The sequence below is a fragment of the Notamacropus eugenii genome, chromosome 4, assembly GCF_028372415.1.
Source record: "Notamacropus eugenii isolate mMacEug1 chromosome 4, mMacEug1.pri_v2, whole genome shotgun sequence".
Taxonomy (NCBI): domain Eukaryota; kingdom Metazoa; phylum Chordata; class Mammalia; order Diprotodontia; family Macropodidae; genus Notamacropus; species Notamacropus eugenii.
This window is the reverse complement of record NC_092875.1, coordinates 199,295,062-199,320,133: the sequence shown is the minus strand read 5'-3', so window position 1 is coordinate 199,320,133 and position 25,072 is coordinate 199,295,062. Positions and strand designations below refer to the sequence as shown.

Genomic DNA, 25,072 nt, shown 5'->3' with positions numbered 1-25,072 from the left:
CACAGAGGTAAATACAAAATGTATGTAAATGAAATACATATTAACAGAGGGGTGGAGAAAAGTTGGTTTGGGGGAGGTTAGAAAACTAGAGATTCTAAGATAGTAAACTTTAGCACTATAGGGATGGGGGAAATAACAAGTCAGTCAGCATGGCTAGAATACAGAAAGCATGGAGGGATGCAATGTGTAATACGCCTGGAGAGGTAGACTGGGGCCACATAGTAAAGAGCTTTAAAAGTCAAAGAGAGGAGCTTATCTTTTATCCTAAAGGCAACAAAGAACCACTGGAGCTTTTTGAATAGGTAAGTGACATGCTGGATATTAATGGATGAGAAAGACCTCAACAGGCAGAGAAGTCTAGAAGCCCACAGAGACAAGAGATAATTGAACAAGATTGGGGGACAAGTAGTAGCTCAGTTTAGCTGGGAATGTAGAGTGAGTAAAGTATAGTAATACGAAATACAGCTGGAGATAGAGGTTTGCACCAGATAACTGAGAGTCTTAAATGCCAGGAAAAGAAGTCTGTGCTTTACATAAATACAGGCATAGTCACCATAGGTTCCTGAGAAAGAGAATAATATGATCAGACCTATGCATTACAAAGTCAATTTTAGTAGCATTGTGGAGGATGGATTGAAAGCAGGCATTAATGTTAGCAGAGACAATAGTTAGGAAGCTACTACAATAGTCCATAGAAAGATAATGATGACAACGTGAGTGGAAAGAAGGGATTGGATATGAGATGTTTCAAAAATATAATGAGAATCTGATTGCATGTCAGAGATAAAAGAGAAAGGAAGATGGAACTGTCAAATTTGACTCCACTGTTTAGAGCCTGGGTAACTGGGAGGACAATAATATAATTAACAGAAACGATAAAGCCGGAAAGAGGGACATGTTTTATTTTTTTGTTGCTGTTTTTAAACAGAGATACATGAGATTATCCCTTTTAAAATCTAACTCATATACTATGAATCCAAAGAGGTACTCTAAAGTATCTCATTTAGAATTTTTTTAAAAATCAACTTTACTTTTCCTTATTTGTTGGTAGAATCTGCTGACAATTTTAAAAGAAAATTTTTTTAATGAAATCATACATTTGTAGATTTATGGGAGGTTTTCTCTTCCTAACAGATGTTGTTGACGTTAATGTTGACATTAACCAATGTCTCTTAATGACACACTAGGTTGTGAACACTTGCATTTAAGCTGATGATAAAAATATTACATCAGTGTAAAAGGAATAGCCCAATATTACTCCAATATAAAAGGAATATTTCACAACTGAAACTATATTGTGGGTTTACAAAGCATCCAACCAGGGACCACTATATAATAGTTTGGAATACACATATATACATATACACCTATCGTATAAATACACACACATATACATACATGTATCTATATACATATGTATGTGTGTGTATAAATGTATGTATATACATATACATGTGTATACATATACACATAAACACATATATATCAGTAGGGGTATCTGTCAGTTTGAGAACTCCCTTCAAAAGTGCAGATCCCAAGGCACCCACACTTTCACATTCTGTCAGACTCTCTACATTGTACTAACATAAACTCTCTGAGGAAGATCTACCCAGTGTGCTAGCAGTATTCCTCCATGTCTTTGAAAATCCCATGGGTACCAGTACAGGACTTGAGCTAACCATCAGCTGTCTTTCATCACTTTTTCGGGTTCCTATTATTTCTTCCCCACCCCTCTTACCCATCAAAAGCTCCACTTAGTGGGAACTACTTGTTCCTTGAACATGATATTACATCTCCTACTTTTGCCTATATAATCTTCTCATCCATTTCCTGAAAGCCTCTTCCTCTTTATCTCTAACTCTTGGAATCCTTAGACTTTCAAAAGAAAAGAACCCTTGACATTTCATTTCGTCAGATTTTTACTTTAAACCCTCTTGATTTATTTTAAAATTTTGAATGTTTTGCCTTCTAATGTCAATAAAGCCTTGATCCATCTCAGCTTTTGTTCCACAAAGAAGCACCTCTAATTTAGGCGCACCTCTCTTCTCTGATCCAGCCAAAACAATGGGTGCATTTTAAAATAATTGGTGCTATACTTCCAGACAAAATCTTGTATTTTTTTCTCTTCACAGGGATAATCAATATTTGCTTTATTTTTATGATCTCACCTAGATTCCCTACTATTTTTGTACTCAAAACCAGGAGTTGTCTCTTGAAATTTTTCTCTTCATTCTAAAATCACCCTTAGATTCTGTTAGGATTTATGATCATCAAAATACTATACTGAATAAATCCTTAAATATAAGGCTACAATAAACATAACTATGAACCTGCAAACTCCCTTTCCTTTCACCTTCTGGTAGATGACAGGACAAAGGCTATGATATTTGCAGACAAAATAAGTAGTTTCTCCTCCCCCTCCCCACAAGGTGCATGATCATCAACCTTCTACCCCTAATGTTGAAACATTTATGCTGCCACTTCAAATTAGGGAATTATTCACCTTTATCAATCAAATGTCATGCTTTTTGAATTTGGAGGTATCCATAAGTAAAGACATTTTGTAAATATAAAGTTTTGTAAAAACTTTACAAAAGTAAAAGGTTTGTAGGCAGGCAAAAAAGGAACAGAAACCAAAAGCTAGAAAACACTGTCCTAAAGTAATATATGAATTGTTGAATGATTTTTAACATTATTCCCTGAAACCAATGTGGCAAAAGGAAAGGTTAATCACAGAGCATAAGAAATAGTGAATATAAAGGAAACAGAAAGCATGGCTACTTTCCTTTCAGAAGGTCACTTAGCCTGGCATATGGTAGGTGCTTAATAAATGTTAATTTACTGACTGAGGAAACTGCAATCTAGTTGGAGAGCAAAGACATTTACTCACCTAAAAGAACACACTAAGGGAATATACAATGAATGGTGCCAGACTGCATGGCATAGACTATAGAATACATCCAAAAGAGGTCAACAAAGACTCAAAATAATGCACAACAGTTGGAAAAACTGACAGTGAATATAGCCTAAAGACAGTAAGACTAGAGTTAGGCAGAAGTCATTGCTGTCCTCAAGTTTTTTAAAAAAAGATGAAATTTATCCAGCTTGGTTCCAGAAGGCAGAAGTGGAAGATAACAAGAAGAGGTCAACAAAAGGAAGACTGACTCTATGAAAATGGAATAACCAACTAATGAGACAGGAATGTATCACCATCACCAAAGGTGTTTAAACAGAGGTTCGGCAAACTGCTTGCAAGGAATTTTATGATGGACATTTATGCTTTAGGCATGAAACCTACTATTTACTATCAGTATAACCATCACTTTACCTCCCAATTTATATCTGTAAAATGAGGACACTGGATCAAATTAGCTCAAAACTTCCTTCAACCTCTAAATTCTAAAGTCTGATTTAATACCTGAAATTCCTTTCCTCTTTAGAATTCTGCAATAATCTCTCAGTATCAGTGTTTTTATAAACAGGAAAATAGACTAGGAGGAGTAAAGCAAAGGGCCTTATGGTCACAAACACTATATTAAAAATTAATGGCTCCTAATTGCCAGTCCATCCTTCAAACCCTTTTTTTACTAACTGATTCAGCTCTAACAGAAAAATCATACAATGTTCATTAGAACTGGAAAGGATCTCTGTGTTGCAAAAGAATTCTGGACTTGAAGTCAAAAACCTGAGTTCAAATCCTGCCTCAGTCTTTTATCAGCTGTATCCCCCTTGGTGAGTCTCTTAACCTCTCTCAACCTCAGTATCCTCATCTATAAAATGAGAATAATTACAGCACCTACCTTATTGGGTTGTTGTCAGAATCAAATGAGATGGCAGATGCAAAATGCCTTGAAAACCTTGAAACACTATATAAATTTTATTGATATTATTATTATTACTCCAACTCCTTATTCCATAGTTGAGGAAAATAAATCTCAGAGATACTAACTAACTTGCTAATGGTCATGCAATTAGTAAGCAATTAATTCAGGACCAGAATCCCAGTAGTCTTTCCATTTTGTTTTGTGGCATGCACCACAAGGAAAGAATGAAACAATGTCATCACAAGGAACACTTCCATTAATACATCTTCAAAAGGAGACCAAGACAAATCTACCACAAGCTCATTTCCAAGGCAGTCAATAATATTAGTTATTTTGTTAGTAACAACTAAATGATCAAGTGAAAAAAATGATCCTTGAGTTCTTACTGTATGTCAGGAACTGTGCTAAGTGAGCACTGGTGATACAAATACAAAATGTGACATCAACCCTAACCATTAATGAGTTTATGTAATTTATAACACATGGATCATATTAATGTGTAACATAACAGTATAATAGCATAGTGTAGCATAATGTAATGTAACGTAATGTAACATAACATAAGAAAACACTTATAAGGGAGTTATACCTAAGCAAGTTTGGCTTAAGAGTCTATTGATATGATTACAAGAGCCACACAAAACAATGCATCTCACTACTTTGTAGTAGCTCCTTACAGGCAAAGCCCCAGTGTCAAATCATGTTCTGAAAACTCTTACTATTAACCATCAAATTAAAATCCTCCCCACCTATTACCAGTGGATCCGTGAAGAGTCATCAGGAAGGATCTAATTATATTGTCAGTCATACACTTCTGTTTCTCTCCAGCATGTAGTCTGATCATTTGAACAAAGAGATAGATGGTACCGTCTTCCCAACCTCAATCTCCCAATCATAAGAATGATAAACACATTGTAATCATTATTCTGCATGAACTATGATTAATAATCAAGAATCTGCAGGTAAGCTGGATAAACATAAAATGCTTCAAGAACAAACAATGATTTCTTTAAATGTCATTGACAAGTCACATCCTCTTTTTAAAAAAGTATGATCTCTCAACGTTTTACTACTAACTTTAAAATAACTTAGCAGTGCACTCCTGTAATAGATGCAATACAGAATGAAAATTTAGATTTTGTAGAATAAGATTTAATGCTAATAAACAGCACTATCCCTTTGATGTTGTCACTAACACTTAATGCTAATTAATTCTTTTCAAATTCAATTACACAAAATATGTTATTTTTATCATAATAACCCTGGATCTTCCTCTACCTACCTACTCACCCATATAATTATGCAGTTCAGCCTATGGATGAGCATTCATTGTATATGTGTGAACATTTTCAACAAAAGCCCAAAACTACAGTTTCTGGGAGGAAATATTTGTTTTTTCAACCTTGTTTTTCTGGACTGTCCTAAAGGGATTTAAAGATAGGTGAAATAAAAATAACAAGAGTCTGAGTATTTCAGGAATGCAGAAAAGGTCATGTCCTTGCCTTGATAAAGACGCATGTACACTCACCTGACCTGGCTTGTTGCAGGTAACTCCTTGGATTTCTAGGTAGCTGAAGGTTAACTCTAGCTGTAATTAGAGGAAAAAAGTTTTTTTTAAACAGTCTTAAAATATAAGATTTAATTTAGAAATTCTACAAATCAATGGCACATGAAGAACAGACAAAAGATCAAGTCATTTATAGAGAGTGTAGTTTTGTCAAATTTCCAAGGCTAAGAGCACTGGCCTTGATTTATATTATGCTCTGAGAATAGATTATTCCTCACGTCTTTAGCAGTAAACACATAGCACTGAGGATCAAAAAAGATTTCTCCATATTAAACAAGATATCAGCTCATTAAAAGTTTCTGCCCTCACATTCCAATATTATACTTCAAGGCAGCAGTTAAAACTATAGTGATAATTTTTTTTTGATAAAGAACAACTCCCTTAAAAGAATGATTAATAACAGTTTGCTATTTTTTCAAAAACACTTTGTCATCCTTCATGCTATATTTTGACCCATCAGTCTTCATTTTTGTTTTACTTCACATGTGTATACATATATGCACACATATATAAATATACATGTATGTGTTCATTTTGCTTCTGATAAATAGAACATTCAGGTATTTGTTTTTAATCAATGCTCAAATGTTAAATGTACTAAAACCAAAAGCTGCAAAGCATTTAATGTAAAGGATCTCTCGATGCCTGGCTAAATAATACTGCTTCCATACCTCCTCACCTGTCTCCTGGCAATTAGTGAGTCAAAAAAGATTTATTAAATGTGTCAGGCACTATGCTGGGGGTACAAAGAGAGTCATAACTGAGTCTTGTCCTCAAGGAGGTCACAATCGAATGGTGGAGACAAAAAGTAAATAAATATGCACAAACAAAACATACACAGGATAATTAGGAAATAAATAACAGAAGGGAAACACTAGAATTAAGAGGAGTTGGCAAAATTTTGATGTAGAAAAATGAGATTCTAATTAAGACTAAAAGGAAGCCAGAAGGCAGGGAAAAGGAAGAAGAGTATTCCAGACATGGGGTATAACCAGAGAAATGTCCAGAGACAAGAGATGAAGTGTCTTATTCTTGGAACAGAAGAAGGTCAATGTCACTAGATCAAAGCACATGTATAGCATGCAAAAAGACTGGACAAAATGGGAGGGGGTCAGGTTATGAGGCGCTTTGAGTGCCAAACAGACCATTTTGATTTGATCCTGAAGATTACAGGGAGCCATGGGAGCTTCGTGATTATTGGAGTAACAACATAGTTGAGACTGTGCTTTAGGAAAATAATATTAGCAAGTTATTGGAAGATGACTGGAGTGGGAAGAGACTTGAGGGAGACAGTTTCTTTTACTTCAGCATACCTTCAAACTTATTACCTTACTCTTTCTTAAGAAAATGTAACTGATTGTTCTCTGTCTACCATAATTTATGTCTTCTCTAACTTACAATCCATAGTTGTATCTTTGGACTTGGACACAACCCTGATAGCCTCTTTAGATATGGAAAGATGTGGGGAAAATGTAGGTGCTTAGAATGGTTCTCAGTTTTGAAGTTTCTTCATTTGAATAATACTTCTCCTGTTAAACACTGCTTGGGGAACTGGGAGAAATTAAAGAGTCTTGAGTAAGGAAAAGGCAACGGCTTCATAATGCTCCCGGATAGTGTGTTATTATACCTTACGTAGGGCAAATAAAAAACAAAAAAACAAAAACCTTGCCTGTCACCTGAGGTCACCACTTCCAAGTTACCACAGCTAAAGGTAGCTAAGCAGGTGTGGTGCTAAGGCTTCGAGGCTGTTAAGACGGATGCAGTGAATGAGGCTAAGCCCTTCAAAGTTTCCAGAAATTCCCCACAGTTGAGACACTAGGATTTAGGTCAGGAAGACAGTGAAGAGAGAGGGAATGCTGATGAGAAGAGAGGGAAGGAAGGCAGGATGGGCTGGTGTCTTAACAACCTCAGGAAAAAAATGTAGTTACCACTCACATTTATGTTTAATCTGCATAATTAGCACTTTATTCAGTCTAGACAATCAACAAAATAATAAATCAAACCCTGATTGCCGGTTTCGGAGGTGCAAATTTAACAATCGGCTCTCAAAAGACTGTTTGAATTGGCTCTTGCATATCCCTGAGGTAGAAGATGGCTAGAAAATGGCGATAGGACAGAGATGGTGAAGAGGAAGAGTCACCAGGAAAGAAATGTAGGGATAAATACAATTAAAGTATGAAAGGTGTCAGAATATTTCATGGACACTGGAGGATAACAGAAGAGCGGTTTCATGGAGACTCAGGACTTCTGCATTAGGTTTCAAACTACCTCAAATGGACATTATTTATTCCAATTCCCTCTAAATTTTTTTAAAGATTTTACTTATTTATTCTAATCAACTAGGACTCTGATTAAGAAGCAAAAGCAGCATTCATACAACAAACACTGGTCAAGTTCTTAAGATAGTAGGGCCTTAGGGAGGTAAAAACAAGTTTAAATGAAATACTAAGTGGCTAGCTCTTCTCAGCAATACAATGATCCAAGACAACTTATTCAGAGGAAGAACTCTGGAATATGAATGCACATCAAAGCATACTATTTTCACTTTTCTTTCTGTTTTCTTGTGGAGGGTTGGGAGAAGGGGGGTCCCTTCTGTTCTGATTCTTCTTTTACAACATGATTAACGTGAAAATATGATTACTATGAGTATATATATATAACCTAAACCAAATTGCTTGCTGTCTTGTGGAGAGGAGGGAGAGGGAGAAAAATTTGTAACTCAAAATCTTAATCTTACAAAAGTGAATGTTGAAAACTATCTTTTGATGTAGTTGAAAAAAAATAAAACATTATTAAGTGAAACACAAAATCTCTTTATAGAGCTCAATGAAGTCTAATGGCCAACATTAAAAGCATACCCAAAGTTGAAGATGGAGGGGGCGGGGGGGGGGGGGGGGGGGGGGAGAAGGGGCGGCGCAAGGCTTTGTGTTTATGTTTCTGGAAGACTGTCTAGATCACTCAGTAATAAAAAGGAGTTTCTGGAGTTAGCAGAATCAAAAAAATTCAAATGATTTAGCCTTGATAATTGCAGGAATCTTTTAATGGATATAAAGATAGCCTCCCAGTGTCAACAGTATGGACAATGTGTCAAGGATAACCCAATAAAGGTCTAAGGAACATTTATTTCAAGTTTGTGCACAAAATAAGGAGGGGTTGTGGGGGAGGAGTTATTCCCACTAGTTTCCTAAACCAGATTTCCTAAACTATGCTCAGTAATGACACCCACTGTCAGGAGAAAATAAAACTGCCCTGGGTACCTCCTTTTGAAAAATTATGCAAAAGAGATCTTTTAGCTTCTGATTTTTTTTTTTGCTTTAATTAACATTTTGAAAAAAACCAAGTAAATATTCACATTATCAAGTACATGTTAAATGAAAGAGGAAGAAATATGCCTCTTGTGCAATTTGATTCTTTTACTATGAGCTTTTCATTAGATCCTTAAATTACTGCCCTAAAATTTCTTTCTATGAATCAAATTAAATATTTTAGTCAGGAACTATAGGATACTCTCTTCACTAAGCAGGGAGTCTTTTACTCTTCTTGCTTTGGTCAAATAGCAATAGTATTAGAGAATTAGGTAGCAAGAACAAAGAGAACACTACTAGAACCAGTATAGATAAAAAAAAAAATTACAATATCTGGTGCCCCTTTTGGGCTCTTTCAGTTCCCATTGGTATGCTCTGTACCAAAAGGTTTCCAGGTGAGGTTAGTCCTACTAGATTAGTTAGTGAACATCAAAAAAAAATTTCGTCCATTTTCCCTCTCTCCTAACTGGTGAAGTGCCAGCTGAGAACACTGTTTCCGAGGAGTCCCAACTATGCTAACTTCACTGGTAGCTCCAGACTGCTCTAGTTCCTAAACTTCCACGACTTCAGGCTAGCTCTAAAAAACATTATTAGAGATATAGGAACAACTGGGGATAGACAGCCTCAAATCTCAAAGCTAAGATATTCTGTTCTAAGGTAAACTACATTCTGAGGGCGTAAGTAGGAGAGAGCTTGTCAGGGGATGGTAAAATACACCTTTTTTGTCCCCTTTTTTAGTTTGAGAAATTATTTTCTCTCACTTACCAAGAATCTTTTTCTCCCTCTCAACTAACCCCCAATACCAACAAATATGCACAAAATAACAAATATGCATAGTCAACCAAAGCAGATTCCCATACTGGCCCAAGTCTAGAAACAAGTCTTATCCTGCATATTTAGTCCATCACCTCTCTTTCAGAAGGGGAGGGGCATGCTTCTTGACTAGTTCTCTAGAGTAATGGTTGATTACTGTTGACCACTGTTTTTAAGTCTTTCAAATTTATTTTCCCTTACATTATTGTTATTGTATGGATTGTTGTCCTGGTTCTGCTCAGCTGATTTATCACTTCATACAAGTCTTCCCAGGTTTCTCTGAAATCATCTCTTTCATCATGTCTGACAGCACAACATTATTCCATTACATTCATATACCATAATTTGCTTGGCTCTTTCCAAATTGATGATACCCCTTTAGTTTCCAGTTTTTTGCCACTACAAAGAGAGCTACTAGAAAAAAAAATTTGTACATGTGACTTTTCATTTTCTCCTTGGAACATAGGAAAAATGGAGGTATCGCTCAGCCAAAATACACACACAGTTTAGTAACTGTGGGGGCATAATTCCAAATTGCTTTCCACAAACAGTGCCTCAATGGGCCTGTTTTTTTATAGTCCTACCAATATTTGTCATCTTCCTTTTCTATCAACTACAAATCTGATGACTGGAATTTGAATTCCAGAGTTGCACAAAATGTCTCTAAGAAAAAGGTCTCAGAATCTGGTGATATTTGGAATGATCTATGTTCCATTGATAGGAAACATCATCAACATCAAAAACAGTATCAATATCATGTGTTAGGACTATCTTTGCAGAGTCTCCTGCTACTACATCTTCTCTCTGTCCCTTTTTTTCCCCACTCAGTGGCTATTCTGCTCATTCTCTCACCTGCCCCATCTGTATTTAATATCTAGCCTTCTGGACAAGCTTTTTTTTTTTTTTTTAAGAAAATGTAGGGTCTTCTTTTTGTCCCTATCTATAGAAGTTCTGCTTTTTAAAATGTGAGCCATGGCATTTGTTATTGTATTGTTCCATATTTATTTTTAGTCTCAATATTAAAAAATCTAATCAGATCGCAATTTAGAAACACAAATGAGTAATTAACCCAAATTTGTCCACTAGATAAGTGGACATGGGAAGAAAATGGAGAACCAGCCAAGAATGATTCAATGTTTTCACCATCCCCACTTTACCAAACTCAGACCAAATGATTTCAAAAATACTTAACACAATTCAAAGTGAGTTTTCTGAAACAACTGAATTTGAAAAGGATTTCCTTGCCAGACTAGATAGAGGCCAGCAGCCCAAAGGAATGGCTAAAGTGGGTGGAAGTAGTAAGATTGGGAGTAGGTGGAAGGGAAGCACTGACCTTGAAAAGTTGAAAGAAGCCAGGCTGTGACAGTTACTACTAGTATCCTGAGCAAGGGCAAATAGGTGTCTCAGTGGATAGAGTGCTGGGCCTGGAGCGAAGAAGACTTATCTTCCCGAGTTCAAATATGGCTTCAGTCACTTACTAGTTGTGTGACCCTGAGCAAGTCACTTAACCTAGTTTACCTCAATTTCCTCCTCTATAAAATAAGCTAAAAAGGAAATGGCAAACCACTCCAGTATCTCTGCCAAGAAAACCCCAAATGGGGTCATGAAGAGTTGGATATGACTGAAAAATGACTAAATAGCCCAACAACAAAGCAAGTGCCAGGATCCCAGAGCTATCCATATAGTGAGGGGGCTAGACTGGATTTCCTGTTAGGTCACTTTCAGATTTCTGCTGCTTACAGATTTCGCATCAGCAAAAACATTTCCAGAGTTCCACTTAAATAAGAGACAAAGGACTAGGGAGCTACAAAGAACTGTAGAATCTTGAAGCTAGAAGGGACCTTGGAGGCAATCTCTTTCAATTTGTGGTTGGGGAAGGATTTCTTTTACAACAAACTCAACAAATGCTCACCCAATTTTCACTTGAAGATATCTAGTATTGAAAAAAACCCTGCCTCCAGAGGGAAGCCATTCCATTTTCAAATAATTTGAATGGTCAGGCAGTCCCTCCCTACAGCAAGCCTCAATTTGCCCCGTGCAGCTGCCCTCTGGGGGCCAAGTGAAACAAGTCTAATCTCTTCCTGAAGAGAGACGAAGACAGTTTCCTAACAGCATCCACGTGGTGCCAAGAGCTTTCACTGGGGTATCAAGTAACCTGAATTTTAGTTCCTGCTCTTTCAAGAACTAGTTAAGACACAGCTCCAATCTCATTCTGCCCTCCCTCTTTTTTCCTGTGTGCATCTGTACAAATGATTCTCACGTCTGAAGCAGTGTATCTCCACCTCTTACTGAAATTCTTTTCTTCCTCCAAGGCTCAGGTTACATGTCACTTCTCTGTTGTCTCTTGATTAACCTAGAAGCAATGTTTCTAAAATTGTTCCCCCTTGTGCTTGAATCATTTTCTACATTAACTACATTTCAATGTATATTATGGTTATTTGTGTACGTTTCTTATCCTCTGAACTGAACTATGAGTTGCCTTGAAGGCAAAGACTGTCATATGTCAACTTTCTATCCTCAACCCCCTAGCACAGTATTATACATAGCAGAAAATTAAAATATTTTTGCTAAAAAGAATTGAAAAGAGTATAATGTCTAGTTAAGGAAAACTGAGCGTGGTCATAAATTGAACAAAAAAAACAAAGGAAGGTAGCATGTGCTGAGTATTACATGAGGGCAGTATAGCTAGGTATTGCAGGGAATGGACCTATAGTTGGAAAAATTGATTTTAAATCTGATCTCAGATACTTCCTATCTGTATGATCCTGGGCAAGTCACTTAACCACTACTTGGCTTAGTTTTATCAACTGTAAAATGGAAATAATAAAGAGCACCTCCTAGGGTTATTGTGAGAGGATCAAATGAGCTAATATTTGTAAAGTACTTAGCATAGTGCCTTGAACATGGTAGGTGCCATGTAAATGCTAATTCCCTACCCATTCTGTTCTGTTCCTTTAACCTCCATATGCCTCAGTTTCATCAGCTGTAAAATCGGAATATTAACAGTATGTCCCAGGGTTGTTTCAAGGATCAAATGAGAGAGCTATAAAAGCACCAAGGAAAATCACAGTGCCTGGCACATAGCAGATTCCTTAATAAATGATTCTTCTCTCTCCCCTTCAACCCAGACAGTAAGTGCTACAAAAATTCAGGAAATAGATCAATAATAAAGGAATAAAAAAGAAAGCAAGACAGGAAACAAAAAAGAAAATAAAGAACCTAAGGACAGAGTCATATAAAGGGCAAGAACTTGATTCTATAAGCAAGGAAGACTCATTGCTGAGCTTCGAAGAAAAGGACTCATTAAATAAGACCAATGTTGCTCAAGACATTTTAGGTTGACAGGAAGGAGAACCTCAAGTCATCAGGAACTGTTACCTATTTTTACAGAATGAAACAGTAATGAATTCATGCTCCTTGACACAAATTTTCTGCAACATGTTCATGTGTCTTCCTAGTTAAAACAGTTATACTTGATAATAGCTACTAACCAAGAAGGTCAATGACACTAGCTCCACTGATCAATCTGGGATGACAATGGCATGTGGACAGCTCTCTACCCCACAGGGAAAACACGAGAATAAGTCACTTTGGGGGAAAAAGACACCACAGTTTATTCATGACAACTGAAGTGGCTTGAAAGGAAATGTTGTAGCTGATATTGCCTGACTGTCTGTAAGACATTTCACACTGAAAGGCCTGGGGAGACAGCAAAACTGGAACAAGACAGAGAACAGGGTCAGCGAAGTGTGATCAAGGCAAATATATATGTAATATACCTTCCAAAGAGGCAGTAACATTTTTACTTCATATGAACACATCTTTCAAAAAACTGCAGTTCAAAAGACCACTGAACTCTTTTCTAAAATCCATACATTCTGCTTCTGTAATGGATTCTTCACCTGTGGCATAATTCTTCACTTAATGCTTAATCCTTTTCCTCTTGGCCTTCTCCAGAACCCTGAACCATCCAGAAAAGTTTTAAAATGTATAGGTCTTCATCCAGATTTCACTTGCACAAGAACAAAATATGTTTGCTCTTTACATAAACCTTTTTTTTAATGGGATGGATGGAGAGAATAAATACTTCTTCCCTTGGAGCAATTTCTAAATACATTTGGGTATGAGACTGGAAGGAAAATGGATGAGAGATACTCTAAGCCAGACCAAGTATAAGAAGCTGCTAATTCTCCAAATCCATAAGGAAACAGGTATATATGCATATAAGGGACAATGGGTAGAACCCTGGGCTTAGAATCAGGAAGACTCACCTGTGAGTTCAAATCAGGCATCAGACACTTACTAGCTATGTGACCTTGGGCAAGTCAGAAAGGTCAGTGACTTGCCTGTGGTCACATAGTTAGTAAGCATCAAAGATCAAAGTATTCTCCTGACTTTAATCCAGCAGATGCAAAGAGTCTTTGTGTCAAAATTAAAGCATATTGTATTTTTGATTGATTCTAAGTGATGCATGGTATAGAACCTGAGGAATTGCATTCCCAGGGGAGAAAAAAGGTTTAATTCTTTTAAGGAATGTAACTGATTTATAATATTTTTAGAAAAAAAGGTTTAATTCTTTTAAGGAATGTAACTGATTTATAATATTTTTGGGAGGCATGGACATTTTAAAAAAGTGAATATGAAAAATAAACATTAATTAATTATAAAAAAGAAAAAGGAAACAAATTACTAGCTTATCATTTATAATCTTATATGTTGCCCTTCTCCAGGCAAGAATCAGGCATGAGAAATCAAAGATGTGCTAGTTAAGAGAGTACAGGGAGAAAAAAGCTGTCAGAATAAGAAAGAAAATAGCAGAGGAATAAAATAGATACCAGCAGCAAAATCCTGAAACTTTGACTCAAAAAATATCTCTCCATTTTCACTGGGGCCTCTTCTGGGGGGAAAAAAGTGAGCAAGAAGGGTAAAATAATTTGGAACAACTAGTCTTTTCCAATTGTGTTTGATACTCTTTCTGAAGAAAAGGACGAACAATCACAGTCTTAAGGCATTCTAGCCCTAAAACAAAACTGACTCACTAACCACTGAGAGACAAAGGTTAAGGAACAAACACTACTTACCTTGGTGGGAATTCGAGCTGTCACAAGAAAGGCCCGACATGATGTAAGCACCTATGAATGAGAAGAAGACAAGTGTAAGGAACAGCATCACCAAAAATCTAAGGGTACAAAGAGATATCTGATTCAATGTAATCTGAATGTATACCCACTGCAGATCTGACATCCTTTGGGTGACCCAAAATGTTTACTCTTCATAAAGTAAACTGATAATTCTTAAATTAAGCATTTCCAGTCATTGACTAATAATAGAAGTTACCCTTAACAACTTTATGATCAATCTGGCTTTTCACTGGAAATTCATTCCTCAATCTAACCTTTAATATTCCTTTTGCTGGGTGCCCAAATCCTCAGATTTGCTCTTAGTTCCTTAAGCAGGCTAGCTACATTACACAGAACTGACGATAAAAGGACATGGTCATTGCCTGTGACACATTCAGCTGGATTAGAACCTATGGAATACATACAGAGAGACTATGGGAGAGAGAACAAGCAATATTAACTGCCTACTATATTCAGGCACCGTACTAAGACTTTTACAAATATTATGTCATTTGATCTTCACAGCAACCCAGGGAGGGAGACTGAGGCAGAGAGAGGTTAAGTGATTTGCCCAGGGTCACAGAGGTAGTAAGTGTCTGAGGTCACATTTGAACTCAGGTCTTACTGAATCCAAATCCAGTTTTCTATCCATTATGCCATTTAGCTGGTTCTCAGCATATATAAAAGAAGGTACCTAGGACAGTGAGGAGCCTCAAGACCATACCCTACAGTGGTCTGTTAAAGGAGCAGGGGATGACAAGATTTAGAGCCTTTTTGATAGCTTTCTTCCATTATTTGAATAAAAAAAAAAAGGGACTGGACTTGTTCTGCTAGCTGCCAGAAAACAAAATCAGAAATAATAAGTTATGTGAGTAAAATTTACTCTGAAACCTTTCATGATTCCCCCTAGTTCTTAGTCCTCCCTCTTTCCTCAAATTCCCTGGTATTTAACTTATTGTGTGCATGTTACTTTCCATGACCACCTTTCTCTCCACTACAATGTACATTCCTTGAGGGCAGTTTCGTTTGTTATTATACTGCCAACACCTAGCACACAGGGCTTAATAAATATGTGTGTGGAGAATGTCTAAACACTATACAAATGTAATGGAATTCTATTCCACCATGGGAACTGAGCTAGAGTGAACTGAGCAGAACCAGGAAAATGATTGATACAATAACAACAGTAAAAAGAAAAACAACTTTCTAAAACTTGAGAACTCTAATTAGTACAATAATCTGATGATGAAGCATGATACTGACCTCCTGACTGAGAGGTAATGTACTCAAGATGCAGAATGAAACACATTTCAGGACACAGTCAATATGGGGCTTTGTTTTGCTTACCTATGCCTATTTATTACACAGAATGTTTTTCTCCAATGGAAGGAAGTGTAGGGAGGGAAGTGTAGGGAGGGAACAAACATTTAGAAGCACTTTGTATGTGTCAGGCACTCTGCTAAGTTTTTTACAAATATTCTCACTTATTCCTCAGAGCACCCAGGATGGGAGATTGAGTGAATTATTCCAGATTGCATGGCTATTCAGTGTGTCAAGGACACTATCTGTATCACCTAGCTGCTGGGAGGGTAGGAGGGCAAGTGGAAATGAGGATACAGTAATGAGGGGAAAATAGGAATCATTTGGGTACTTTTTTTAAAATATAGAGAACAGAAGGAAGCCTTAAAAAAAAAAAAAAGCACAGACAAGCAGCATAGCTTTGAAAGCTATAGGTTGAAGTTAATGTACTTAAAAGAAATGTGCATGTTATACAATAGAGATCTGAAGTTTTATGTATAATATCCTTTCTTCTCCATTCTTGTATATATGGAAACATCTCTTTTATTTGGTGTTTGTTAATTTCAGAATAAAAATGAAGTTTGAAAAATCATTTGATTCAATTCATTTTCAAAAACTTTCTAATGATTATAGCTATCTGAAAATAGAATGAGCCAACTCAGAAGACAATGAGGTCCTCTCTCAGTGTAATTCTTCACTGCAAGGCTAGATGACCACTCACCAGAAATGTTGCAGAGGGAATCCCTATGCTGACTGAATGAGATAGCCCCTTTGAGATGGAGGGGTCATGAGAAATAACATGTGCCTGAACCCATTGTAGGCCAAGAAGGGAAATAGATTGTAAGTTTACAACTATCTTTTTTGTATTCCCAGTATTTAGCACAAAGTCTAGCACATAGTAGGTACTTTAAAAAATGCTGTCTGATTGCTTGACAAGCAACAGCCTTGATAAGACAAAAGAAAAGAACACAGGACTGAGAATGAAGAGAAAAGTTACAAAAATGTCTCTGCCCTGAACTTTTAGGGTGAAATCACTTAACTTCTCCGAGGCTTCACTAAACTAAGGTCTGAGGGAATTAAACTTACTAATCTCCCATTGAATCACTCTCCTTATAACATTCTACAGTGCTCTGGGAATATCTCATTGCCATCCCAATGTCACAATAGAATGACTAGAAAGATCCAGAGAGCTCCAAAGAGATGAGATTTAAAAAATGTGTGGGAGTCAAAGCATCTGTGTAATATATAATACATGAATACATAAAATTAATGAGCTTGAATGTTTTGCGACCATCAATTGATTTTCTGTGTCCTTAGAACCTACCTATTATAGTCTTGTATATCACAGTGGCTCCACAAAAGCATGCTGAAGTAACTTTTCCTCCAGAGATTTATATACATTTTATCTAAAAGCAATACTGTAGAAAATCCTATGTAGTTACTGTTGGAAATTACTAAAGACAAGGTGTAGATGATAAAGAAGCTCATACACTAGCCAAAAGACTGACCATATCACTTTTCTTCTGAAAAATCTTCAGCAACTTGACAGTGAATGAATTAATGAATCAAGCATTTATCAAGCACTCACCCTGTGCCAAACTAGGCTCTGGGCATACAAACAGACAAAGTCTAACAGTCCCTATTCTCAAGAAAATCTACTATAATTGGAGGAGAGAGACAACACATCAAAGAAGGATGGAAGGATGGAAAAGCTGGGAAGTTCTTATGGGTACAGTAGAAGGGCATGACTCCATATGCCTTAGGTCATATCAACAGGTAAAATGACAATACCAGGGATCTATAGAGAACCAATAGTAAGGCCTAATCTAATGATCCTCCACCTCCCCAAAAGCAAAAGAGTTGGTGATTTTCATCTCTCCAAGCCATGTAAGCAGACTATTTCTCAATCTCATTCTCTATTCTCCCTACTCTATACATTCACAAAAGTTAACAACCAGGCTCTGTCAGAAATGCAAACCCACTATCCCTCTGATTGTTGAAATTTTATTCTTCCTTCAAACCTAGATCATTCCCTTTACTAAGGCTTTCCTGATTCTTCCAGATGAAGGAAATCAATCCCCTCTTCAAATTTTCTCACAGCAATTCATCTAGATCTCTTCTATGCCCTTATTACATTATTCCAGGTTATCATGATTATTTGTGTTTGGGTCTGGTATCCCAGAAGACTGATGTTCTTGAAGGCTGGGACTGTACTGTCTCCCATGCTCACACTCACAGCACTGAGTATAGTACTTCGAATTCAAATGATGTTTACTAAATAATTGAGTTGTTAGAGAAAAGGATCAAAGGGCAAAGAGAAAAGGCACAGTTCCTCCCAAAACAATCTGTTTTCAAATTATAACCACATAGAGTTTGTATATCATTACATAAGACTTACAATCATTTTGTCTACCTGAAACTTAGCAAGGATTGTATCCTGCAAAATGCTTGACCCATAGATATTATTTAAAATGTAGAAAAGACACTCCTATTTCTAGATATGCACATTTCTGCTATCAAGTATTCAAGATAGTCTGTGCCAAACCATAGCTCTTCTCAACTGATGCTATTTTAAGACATGCACTAATATCTCTCTGTCTCTCTCCCTCTTCCTCTCTCTCTCTCTCTCCCTTCTTCTTTTCATGCCTTCCCTTTCTCCATCTTTCACACATACACACACACACACACACACACACACACACACACACACACTCTCCTTAAACACTCTAGACACAACAAATAAAGACAACAAAGTCTTTTGTAATATACAGTATTCAGGCCCTTGGAGTAAGGAGTAATTGAACTAAACACTTGTGGAGTTCTGTGTGTTGTTTAATTGCTTAAAAGTAAAAAGAGTGGTTATGTGCCTCATGCCACCTACCTGGGATTATTCCATGTACAAGAGTGTCACCAAATTACAAATTCTCAAACTCAGAAATACCCATTAACTATTGTCTTGGAATTCACTGTCCCATTAAAATTGCTGCAGAAACTCTCCATTGCCTTCCCTTGCAGCATTGCCCTCCACAAACACAGTCCCCTGAAACAATAGCTTTCTTTCTCTTTTCCCCTTCCTGACATCACCCTAGGTGTTCAAGCCTAGTAATAACTAGGATAACTACCATGGAGTAGGGTCAACATCGCAGAGCGACTGTGAATGACACCACCATAAGCCTGTATTACCACCAATCAAAGCCCTACATTTCTAGCACCACTTGAAGAACTAGACCCCTGCTGTCCACTGAAGAGCTAACCTTATCCCCAGGAAAGTCATTCTAGCTTGTGACGCCCCAGTTCTACTTCAGTTATTATGAGCCCTGCAGAAAATGAAGAGGGGAAGTTGTCCCAAGTTGCTTAAGTTTTCCTATAGAAACAATGGGGATACAGTCTTGATCGATGACTCAATTGACAGATGTTGAATCACTTAACCTCTTTCAGCTTAAGCTTCCTAATCTGCAAAATAGGGACCTGCTTCACAGGGTTGTTGTGAGGATCAAATAAGACAAAAAGACAAAGTGCTTTTCAAACCTTAAAGCCCTATAATAATGATATTACTAAAATAATACAAAGAACTGCTAGAAAAAGGAAACTCTCAACCATTATAGCCATTCGGAGCTTTCAAGAGTTGTGCAATGATTTTCAGTCATGTCTGACACTTTGTGACAGTATTGGGGGTTTTCTTGGCGAAGATACTATAGGATGTTTTGCCATTTCCTTCTCCAGCTCATTTTAAAGATAAGGAAACTGAGGCAAACAGGGTTGAGTACTGAAAGACAAAGTAACTTTCCCAGAGCCTCACAGTCAGTATGTGACGTATGTAGAAACCTGACTCTGGGGATCCTGTGTCTGATGCGCACTTCACTGTGTCATGATTCCTCTCAACATAGAAATGACATTGTTATAAACTGTAGTGAGGTTACGTTATGGCATGAATGCTAGAATTCAATTCCATTAAGGGTCAAATAGCTTTTAGTGGACTCTCCAAGGAACACAGCCTGTATTTCTGACATTGATTCTGTAGGAAAATATGTTCTGCGTTCCAAAAAAGTAGCTTGTTCTAAATTTCTTGTACTCAAAAAAAAAAAAATATTTTTAGTCCTAGGCAGACTGTGCTGCAGGTGAAATGGATCTGCAGAGCCTGTGAAAAGGTCCATTCCTTAAAAAGCACCTATCTTTGCCCTAACATTCATTAATTTTAAATTCATTTACATTCACAAGATCCTTTTTTTAAAAAATGTAACAAGTGGGTAGATGGTCAGTAACTTATCAAATCTTGGAACTGGAAAAACTTGAGAAGATTTTTATTGGTATTGGGGAAAGTCCGTAATTTTTAAGTATGGATATGGCCCTCATCCTTTAGATTTTCCCACATAGATACCGAGCAAAGAAATTAGTCATTTAGTAAGGACTCACAAAAGGAATATGTCCACTGTCAGACCATGTATCCTAACTTTGGGTTTGAGAAAACTGCTTAAATGTGTGGCTACTTTGAGGATGAGCAAAACTAGATGGGGTATGAAATTTGGGGCAATCAAAAGGCAGCATATTTTTGGCACCTTGGGGACACATAAGAGAAGTCAAGGGGAAAAAAATCTTTAAAAAGAGAGATAAGATAAATCTGAAAGAGAAGTTCAGTCTACTTTATAATTTTGCCTCCTCCTCTGGTTGATGAAGGTGCTAGGGCCTGACCAGTTGGAAGGGACTACAAACCTAAACTTTTCAAATTAGGAATAGGGAGACTAAATTCAAGCTAATGAAGTTTCTTCTGGATCAGTTCAATGCAAAGTCTTTTCTGCTCATTAACTATTACACCTAGGAGAAAGAAAGAGTATAAATATGCAATAAATATATATAATATGCAACCCATGTGATATGAAGTCAGACTCTACGCTCACTCCCTAGTTTCTCTCACTTCTATTCTCTTATTATTAAATATTCCAGATTTTTCAACTAGAGGCTCTCCTGCATTATCAAGCCCTTATCTTTACTATCATTATTGTTGTCTTATTTTTTCTTAATAACATGGAAAAACAATTTTAACCTTGGTTCTTTAAAACTGACTAAATTCTGTCCTTCCCTCCCCCTCTCCATTCTTGAGAAGGCAAGCAATTTGATCTGGATTATACATGTGCAGTCATGCAAAACATTTCCATATTAGCCATGTTGCGAAAGAAAACACAGACCAAACCTTAATCTTTCTAAGAAAAAAAGGAAGATGCTCACACCATCTTTATGCGTGTGTATGTATGTATGTAAATATATAACAGTGAAATCATGGAATTTTAGTCAAATCACTAAAAAATTAAAACAGCCCTATTAGGTACCTGCTCAGGATTCTGTCTCCATACACCTACATATGGATTTCGCGCTCTCACTCAGTAATAAGGAGCAGAAATCAGGCAGAAAGCTTTCTCCTCCTGCCTTTACTTCTTTACTGACCAAAGCACTTGGGCCTCTTTGCCCCTATTTAGAAACCAATCCCTAAATCATTCCAGATGCTTGCCACTGCCATCTTTTTTGCTTCCTCTTCTATCTCTCCCTATTTCTTATACTTCATCTCCCAAAACAGTCTAATATAATAAAAGATGGCTGCATTTAGAATTAAAAAACAAAACCAAACCTTCAGCACTATTACCACCCATATGATCAATTCACTTCATCTCTCTATGCCTCAGTTTTCCCATCTCTAAAACAAAAGCATGGGGGTGGGGGTGGGGGTGGGGGTGGGGGCAGGACCAAAGTCAAGATGGCAGCATAGAAGCAGGGATCTGTTATAGCTCTCTCCCCAAACCCCTCAAAAAACCTGTAAAAATGACTTTAAATAAATTTAAGAGTAGCAGAAACCACAGAAGGATAGAATGAAGTAAATTGCCAGTCCAAGATAATCTGGAAGATTGACAGGAAGTGTCCATCACCACTGTGCTTGGAACAGAGCACAGTGTAGCATGGGCCACACCACTGCAGATGGAGCTGGAGCAGGCCTTAGAGGAATGAATAGCTGGTAGCTGCTGCAGTTTCCAAACTTCTTAACATACAAAAGCCAAAGGCAGTTCCGAAAGTCAGTAGTAAGGGTCTCTCATCTGGCTGAGAGGGGAATTTGGTCAGGCTCCAGCCCTGGCCCAGCCCCAGCCCCAGGGCGGTGGCAGCCACTGCTAAAGCAGAGACTGCTTCCCTTCCGTAACCCTTCACGTAACAAAGAGTTCAAAAGTCAAGAAATTGGCTGGGAAAATGAGCAAATGAGGGAAAAGAAACAGACTATAGAGTCTTACTTTTTCAGCAAAGAGGTATTTTCTTATGTCACTAGTGACAGGGAAGATCAAAACATATAACCAGAAGAAGACAACAAGGCCAAAGCTCCTGCATCCAAAACCTCCAAGAAAAATATTAAGTGATTACAGGCCATGGAAGAGCTCAAAAAGGATTTTGAAAATCAAGTAAGAGAAGTAAAGGGAAAATTAAGAAGAGAAATGAGAGTAATGCAAGAAAATCATGAAAAATGAGCCCACAGCTTGCTAAAGGAACCCCCCAAAAATGCTGAAGAAAATAATAGCTTTAAAATTAGACTAATCCAAATGGCAAAAGAGGTCCAAAAAGTCAAAGAGGAGAAGAATGCCTTAAAATGTAGAATGGGTCATATGGAAAAAGAGGTCCAAAAGGTCATTGAAGAAAATAATTCCCTCAAAATCAGAATGGAGCAAATGAAAGTTAATAGAAGACAATGTGAAGTATCTCACTGGTGAAACAACTGACCTGAAAAATAGATCCAAAAGAGATAATTTAAAAATTATTTTACTACCCAAAAGCCATGATCAAAATAAGAACCTAGATATCATCTTTCAAGAAATTTTCAAGGAAAACTGCCTTTCTAGAACCAGAGGGGAAACTAGAAGTAGAAAGAATCCACCAGTCACCTCCTGAATGAGATCCCCAAAGAAAAACTCCTAGGCATGTTGTAGTCAAATTCCAGAGTTTCCAGGTCAAGGAGAAAATATTACAAGCACTCAGAAAGAAACAATTCAAGTATTGTGGAAATACAATCAGGATAACACAAGATTTAACAGCTTCTACACTAAGGGACTGGAGGGCTTGATATTCTGATATCTGATATTCCAGAGGGCAAAGGAGATAGGATTAAAACCAAGAATCCCCTACCCAGTAAAACTGGGTATCATACTTCAGAGGAAAAAAATGGAACTTCAATGAAATAGAGGACTTCCAAGCATTCTTGCTGAAAAGACAAGAACTGAATAGAAAATTTGACTTTCAAATATAAGAACCAAGAGATGCATGAAAAGGTTAACAGTTAAGAGAAACCATAAGGGACTTATTAAAGTTGAATTGTTTACTTTCCTACATGGAAAGATGGTATTAACTTATGAGACCTTTCTCAGTATTAGGGCAGTTGGAAGGAATACATATTACATAGGAAGGAATATGTATTACATATATATATATATATATATAGAGAGAGAGAGAGAGAGAGAGAGAGAAAGAAAGAGAGAGAGTGTGTTGAGAGAGTTGAATATGAAGGGATGATATCTAAAAGAGAAAATTAAAGGTTGAGAGGAACGTGCTAGGAGAAAGAGAAATGAAGAGGTAGAATGTAGTAAATCATCTCACATAAAAGATGCAAGAAAGAGCTTTTATAATGGAGGGGAAGAAGGGAAAGGTGAGAGGAAATAAGTTAGCCTTCCTTTCATTGGATTTGACTTCAGGAGGAAATAACATACACATTCAATTGGGTATGGAAGTTTATCTTACCCTACAGGAAAGCAGGGGGGAAGGGAAAAGAGAGGGGGGATAATAGAAGGAATGGCAGATTGGGGGAAGGGGTAATCAGAAGCAAACACTTTGGTAGAGAGACAAGTCGAAGGAGAGAATAGTATAAATGGAGAACCGGACAGAACAGAGGGAAATATATAGTTAGTCTTTCACAACATGACTTATGGAAGTGTTTTGCATGACTATACACACATAACCTATACGGAATTGTTTGCCTTCTCAATGAGGGTGGATGGGGAGTGGGGATAGGAGAGAATGTGGAACTCAAAGCTTTAAAAATGAATGTTAAAAAAAATTGTTTTTACATGCAACTAGAAAATAAGATATGGGGTATAGAAATCTATCTTGCCCTACAGGAAAATATAAAGGAAGGAGAAAGAGAAGGGGGGAAGTAACAGAAGGAAGGGCAGATTGGAACAACGGGTAATCAAAATACACACTGACTTGGGGTGGGGGGAAGGAAGAGATGGAGAAAATTTGAACTTCAGAATTTTGTGGAAGTGAATGTTGAAACTGGAAAGAGAAAGGAAGGAAGGAAGGTAAGGAAGGAAAGAAGGAGGGAGGGAGGAAGGAAAGAAGGAGGGAGAGAGGGAGGGAGGGAGGGAGGGAGGGAGGGAGGGAGGGAGGAAGGAAGGAAGGAAGGAAGGAAGGAAGGAAGGAAGGAAGGAAGGAAGGAAGGAGCGAAGAAAGGAAGAAAGAAAGAAAGAAAGAAAGAAAGAAAGAAAGAAAGAAAGAAAGAAAGAAAGAAAGAAAGAAAGAAAAGAAGGAAGAAAGGAAGAAAGAAAGAAAGAAAGAAAGAAAGAAAGAAAGAAAGAAAGAAAGAAAGAAAGAAAGAAAGAAAAGAAGGAAGAAAGGAAGAAAGGAAGGAAGAAAGAAAATACAGGGACACAAAGAGTCAGACAAGACTAAATGAACAATCTTTGAAGTAGAAAACTACAGTATATAGCAGGTGATTTCAATAATTTCTCAGTATAATTAAAGTGAAAAAATGCTTAAAAATAAAATAAAATAATAGAAGAGTGGTGGCTTCAATGGTTTTCAAGGTCTCTTCCTACTCTAAAATCATTGGATCTTCATGACAAGGTTCTCTCTGATCACAATCAGATAATCTGAAAAACTAGTCATATAAATGTGCTAATGGAAGAAGCCTATGGGGGTTCCTTTGAACCCTCCCCCCTTTTCCTAGGATATATGTCTCTTTCTAGGACCTTACAATTATCTTCCAGTCTTTTAATTGTGTTAGCTTCTATACATTGTTGTCATTGTTCATATTCTTTGTTTTCAAAGACAAGCAAAATGACATCACTTGGTGATATATTTTGACTCTCACATAAATTAGATTTAGATGAAGCAGAGTTGCAC

General features: G+C 37.1%; 1 protein-coding gene across 6 annotated transcripts in view; it reads right to left on the bottom strand.

Moving 5' to 3' along the window:
* CARMIL1 (capping protein regulator and myosin 1 linker 1) overlaps positions 1 to 25,072 on the bottom strand; it is a 396,768-nt gene that overhangs the window by 196,332 nt on the left and 175,364 nt on the right. For all 6 annotated transcript variants that reach the window (XM_072603992.1, XM_072603993.1, XM_072603997.1 and 3 more), the window contains exons 3-4: positions 14,591 to 14,641; positions 5,353 to 5,412 (exon numbers count right to left, since the gene is read on the bottom strand). In XM_072603992.1, coding sequence (XP_072460093.1) covers positions 5,353 to 5,412; positions 14,591 to 14,641 — 111 coding nt within the window. The remainder of the gene's footprint in view (positions 1 to 5,352; positions 5,413 to 14,590; positions 14,642 to 25,072) is intronic.